This window comes from Helianthus annuus, chromosome 13 (genome assembly GCF_002127325.2).
Source record: "Helianthus annuus cultivar XRQ/B chromosome 13, HanXRQr2.0-SUNRISE, whole genome shotgun sequence".
Classification (NCBI taxonomy): Eukaryota; Viridiplantae; Streptophyta; class Magnoliopsida; order Asterales; family Asteraceae; genus Helianthus; species Helianthus annuus.
In genome coordinates this window covers 56386168-56392167 of record NC_035445.2, presented here as the reverse complement: position 1 = coordinate 56392167, position 6000 = coordinate 56386168, and the positions used below count along the sequence as shown (strand labels likewise).

Here is a 6000-nt window from a genome sequence, read left to right as displayed (position 1 = left end):
ATCTTGTCGTGCGTTTGTTTTCACACAAGAAGTGGGAGAAAATTAATAAAGCTATAAATAAAAACATTGTTTCCCACAATACATGTGTGAAGTATCATTCAACTTTTGACGCTTATAAGTCAAACAATTTAACAACATTTTATGTATTAATTTTCCAAATTACACAGGAAAGAACAGAAGAAAAATATTACATTTTTTGACCTTAACATTGTGTTAAAATACAGGGACAAAAAAATGAAACTTTGTCATCATTTTTTTTAAGGCCTCATAAGTGGCCTTTTGTGTACGTGTGACAACCATCATTCCTTTTCACTTCATCACTCACCACCCAAAACCAAGTTGTAGTTCACCTATTCCTTTCATGGATCAATGGTGGACCCCCCACTCTCTCTCTCTCTAGCTTCCTCTCTCTCTACAAGACTCATTCCTGAACTATATATATAGGTTGGTGGTGGCGTAGGTAAGTGTGTTTTGAATTATATGATTCATACATTATAATTATTGCCATTTGGATAATATTAAAGTTATTATAAGTGTGTGTGTGTGTTTGCCGGTGGTGATCAATAAAGATGGGAAGACAGCCGTGTTGTGACAAACTAGGGGTGAAGAAAGGGCCCTGGACCGCGGAGGAAGACAATAAACTTATCAACTTTATCTTAACCAGCGGCCAATGTTGTTGGCGGGCCGTCCCTAAGCTCGCTGGACTTCGCCGTTGTGGGAAGAGTTGTCGACTCCGTTGGACCAACTACCTTCGACCGGACTTGAAGCGTGGTCTACTCACTGAGTCTGAAGAACAACTCGTTATTGATCTCCATGCTCGTCTTGGCAATAGGTATATAACTTCGGTGAATATATATATTTTGAACGACAATTAAAATTTTCATCATCATCATTTAAGCACATTGGTATCATTAAACTATACGCTCTTTGATGTAAATAAGATATATATTAATTTTCGAAACTCGCTAACCTTTTTCTTTCGATCTTGTATTTTTCACGATTTTTTTACAATATTAATAATACAACCTATAAGTTATTGAAAACTTGTGTAATTTAATTTTTAATATGATGATTTTATTAGTTTGTTAATATTTGTCAAGCTGTTAACCTATAACTTGAATTTCCTATTACATCTATTTAAAAATAGTCCAACTCTAATGTAATTTCAAGACACACAAATCTTACGATAAAAAAACCTGATGAAAACATATTTTTATTTAAAAAAGACGAATGATGGATAATAAATATTCGGACAGTAATTTATTGTAATCATATAAGTTTTGCTTATGGCCGACATGTTTCGTAGTAAAGCTACGAAGAGATTTTTAAGTGCCTGACTTTAATTGGCCTATTTTTCACTTACTTTTGACGTTTATTTCAAGAAAAGGTAACACATTTTATGTCTCTTTTATTCTATTTTGTGGGTCCGGCAGATAATTTGTCACTTTTTTTAAAATAAAATCAACATGATGAAAATGATAAACTGGTAATAACAAATTAGACAATTTTGCATTATTCTTTACATGTTTATGCATACTAAAATATAGATTAAGTTGATCAATTTTACCTTGAGTAAATTTTACGACATTTGTTATATTTACAGGTTTTATATATACGAAACATATTTTGTAACACTTATAAATACATTCTGCAAATATAAATCCATATTCTTTATATGCTTCTGGCAATGAATAGAAAAATAAAACAAACATGTTCATACGTTAACAAGGTTTCTTCATTCTTTTTTTTTTTCAGGTGGTCGAAAATAGCAGCAAGGTTGCCCGGACGTACGGATAATGAGATAAAAAATCATTGGAACACTCATATTAAGAAAAAACTCATAAAAAGAGGAATAGATCCTGTCACTCATGAGCCACTTCAAAAGGAACAACGAGACACAGAGACATCATCTTCTCCCGAAGAAAATTCCTCACAATCTGAAATTAACAATCATTCGCCACCCGTGGAAAGCACCAGTGCCACAAGAAGCTTTGAGGAGAATTCTAGCTCTTCCCCACATGAAAATTGTTCAACTTTGAGTGGTGAGCCTGAAAAGCTGTTTGAAAGCCTTTGTGAAGATGAAAAGTTGTTAAGCTATCTCTTAGGTGACAACGAGCCTCCGCTAGTCGATATAACAAGTTGGGAGTTGCCAAATAATGCACAAAACTTCACATCTTGGGATGATTGTGCTACATGGTTATTGGATTGCCAAGATTTTGGAGTTCATGATTTTGGGTTGGATTGCTTCAATGAAGTTGAGATGAGTATCTTTGACACATTGGAGACAACCAATAAACAACAAAAGTGAGGCTATACTATGGTTCAAGGGCTAAAATTGTGTTGTTTTAGGATCTCATTGGCTCATCACATTTTCTTTAAGAGTCAATGAGTTTATAGAACAATACTACTTCAACCCATGAACCATATTATTGCCTTGATTTTTTATGTCATGTCCCGATGACATGATTCACTAAAGAGACCAAAACCAAAAACAACCCTTATCTTGTTATATAATAACACATGTTGCTAAGTAGTGAAGCTTAGGCTATTAGTGTTACTATGTCATGTATATGATGGTAGAAGAGAACTCAAATGTTAAAAGAGATTTCTCACCATCTATTAGCTAAGTTATTAAAACGTGTCAAAACTTTTAGTCAGGCCAAAAAGTTAAAATAGGAACAAATGTGAAATATCAAGAACTTAGAGGGTCTTTGTAAATAAGAAAAGTTCTTGCATATGTCTTCTTTTGTTCATAAACAATGTTACATTTTCTTCTTTCACAATATTAGCTTATGTTCCATAATTAAGGTTAACTTGCTACATCTTTCATTAATTATTCACATCACCTCTCTCTCTCTCTCTCTCTCTCTCTCTATATATATATATATATATATATATATATATAGAGGGTAGGAGTTGGCTACAAAGTTCATTTTTCCTACAAAGTGTACAAAGTCATAAAACACCATAACTTCAGCCATAAAACACACTCAAATTGTGGGTTTTGAGTGTGTTTTATCGCTGAAATTGTGGCGTTTTATAACTTTGTACACTTTGTAGGAAAAATGGACTTTGTAGCCGAACCCACCCTATATATATATAGGGGAAGGTTCATTTGAGAAGAAAATTTAATTGAGAAGAAAAAGAACCCTTGTCTTGTTACGTGGACAGTGAGAACGGTAGAAAGTGTGAGAACGGTGAGAACGCTTATCAATCGTCCGATCAAAACAATCTATGAACTAGATTGGCGCGGTGGCATTTTCGTAAATAACATCAATTTTATTACGTGGACGCGCTTCAATAAGGGTAAAAGCGTCTTTTAACTACTCCAAACAAAACACCATCTCATGAAAATAAAACGCCGAAACAAAAATCACACAGCATTCTACTAAAAACGCCATTAGATATAAAACGCCAAACTTAATTATAGTAAAATCCCGCCTAAAAAACAGCCAAAAAAAATCCTATATATACAATAACTCAGACTTCAATTAAAAAACACAAACAAAAACCCCAAACGCCATATTTAATATATACCATTCGACTGTTAAACGCCAGAAAACCAAAAATTCAAATATATTGCTGTGAATAAAGTGTAGCTGTATGGTGTGGACAACATTGTCAGTTATCTTTCTTAACTGAGGATTTACAATGTTATCCAACACCATACAACAACACTTTACTGATTTTAGCATGATCAAATTTACAGTTTTAAGATGGTTTATTTTGGGGTGTTCTTTTTGTCGATAAAACGCCAAAAAAGATAACATTTTGGCTGAAAGGGTGTAAACTCAATAACATTTTGCTGGATGAGATGAACAAAAAATATAGAAAAAGAGGCTGATTTCATACGAAAGTCGAAACAACCAGTGGAGATTCTTCAAAAAGAAGAAAGAGACTGGTGACAGTGAAGATTTGAATATCAATATTTTTTTATTTAATTTTCTTTTTCAGTTGATTGTTATTTAATTAACAACGCCATATCTAATAAAAACGCCAAAAAGGCAAATGTCTTACACCTTTGGCGTTTATCAAAACATCATAAAATTACTTTGGACAAAGTATTATAAAAAAACTTTTTTTTATTTTTATGTATTTTTTTATTTTCCTTTTGAGTTGATTGTTGTATAATAAAAACGCCACATATAATAAAAACGCCAAAACAGCCAAAATGCTTATTTAAACGATATCATCCCGTTAAACGCCCCCAAAACTCCAAAACTATAATAAAATTAGTTTAAAAAAGTATTATAAAAAACCTAAAAAAAATAAAAAAATAAAAAATAAAAAACAAACTTTAAAATGTAACTAGAAACAGTAACTTAAAATCAGAAAAACTGAAGATAGGGAAAATTTATTATATTAGAATCTAAAATGCCAAACTTGAAAGATGGGCCGTGTTACAGACTTCAAAGATAAAGCCCGTCAAAAACAATAATTACAAACAGTAACTGGGAAGACGAATACTTTATTATAATAACGCACCGCCTAACTTAGGCGCCAAAAAGAGATCCTATAAAATGCTACATCTCAGCAACTTCCATTTGATCAAACCAAGAAATAAATAAATAAACAAACGCCAATACTACTAAATACGACTCACTGTAAAACGCCAAAAAAATCAAAGATGGCTAATACGCTTTCTTGGATATTCAGTATTGTTATTTGTCAAGTTTCACTGAATGAATTGTTAGCGGAGGAGAGTAACTCAAAAAGATTTTGCTGCATGAGATGGACAAAAATTCAAGAAAAAGATACTAATGGCAGTCATATGGCATTTTGTATTTTTTTGTTCTTGAAGAAGGCTTGGATGAGTAGAAGAGATCAATGACACTGAAGAGTGGGATGATGATAAAGATGAAGATCAACATGAAGAAAAAGCGAAAAACCCACCCACACGTCATAGATCTATATCCCCAAACATCCACAAAAAAGCAACTTCAACAAACGAGCAGGCAAAAAAATCAAACCGATGGGTTTGTTAAGTTTTACATAAAACGCCATATTTTGGTGTCAGTTCTTGTACTATTAAAGAACAAAGAGACTGATGACAGTTGTAACACCCCGTGTTTCGAAAGTCAAAGTCAAAGTCAAGATTGAAGTCAAAGGAAGAAAAGATTGCTAATTGCAATCTGCCTCTCCTTGCTCAATTCCTGTTTTGACTTCTTTGACTCGTAGTTAGTCTATTTTATGTTTTACATTAGTTGTATTATGTGGAGTAATTAAGTATAATCGCAGTATCGAGGTATGTTTACCGCTACGAATCGCTTTACGACTATGAATAATAGGAAGTAACAATGCGATAAAGTCGACTAAACGCAAATCAATCTAATCTAATCAACATCGCGCTCGCAACTCGAATTACGCATTTTGCTGATTATTATACGTGTGTGCGCCTTATGTGTTACTTGTGCATGTTTATTCATGTTATGTGTGGTAACTAATCGAACTCATCGCAATCGAAGCGCAATCGCAAAACGAATACGAACTAAGGATGATTGTATGTAGATATAGTATGATAATTGGTGGCGAAAAGACAGTGCAAGATATGAGTAGTTGGGATTAAAAGTAATTTGACTAGGAAATTCTATCGCATCCCAACGCCCGCAATCGAAATCGAAATATCAAAACTTGTCGAACCGAACACGTCAACCAGATGCCAGCCGACCGGATTGTCATCCGACGGGGCTGCCATCCGGTCAAGGTGTCGTCCGACCGGGCCGCCACTCGGACGAAGTACCATTCGACCGACCCACCCTTTCCACTTTTGTAATCCTATAAATACCCCATGTCACTTTCATCTTTTATACTTTTGGAAACTCTCTGACCGACCAGCTCGTGCTCCTCACCTTTTCTCTGATTTCTCTCGATTCCGGTAAGATCTCTTCCTAAATCTTGTACTTTCTTGATCTACATGCACTCCTACACCTTTCTATCTTTTGAATCTTAATTTTTAACCATGAAATCACTAGATTTGAGGTGTTCTAGGATGATGTCATC

At 33.9% G+C, this 6000-nt stretch overlaps 1 protein-coding gene across 1 annotated transcript; it reads left to right on the top strand.

The window, feature by feature from the left end:
- The first annotated feature begins 459 nt into the window (after positions 1-459).
- Positions 460-2785, top strand: LOC110897896 (protein ODORANT1). Its single transcript, XM_022144630.2, has 2 exons — positions 460-832; positions 1756-2785. The coding sequence occupies exons 1-2, from the start codon at positions 570-572 to the stop codon at positions 2306-2308; spliced, it is 816 nt and encodes a 271-aa protein (XP_022000322.1). The 5' UTR covers positions 460-569; the 3' UTR covers positions 2309-2785.
- The last annotated feature ends 3215 nt before the right edge of the window (positions 2786-6000 follow it).

Bases quoted from the DNA above. Each gene is read 5' to 3' on its own strand.
- LOC110897896 (XM_022144630.2), top strand. From the start codon at position 570: ATGGGAAGACAGCCGTGTTGTGACAAACTAGGGGTGAAGAAAGGGCCC. The intron at 833-1,755 runs GTATATAACTTC...TTTTTTTTTCAG, and splicing joins CATGCTCGTCTTGGCAATAG to GTGGTCGAAAATAGCAGCAA.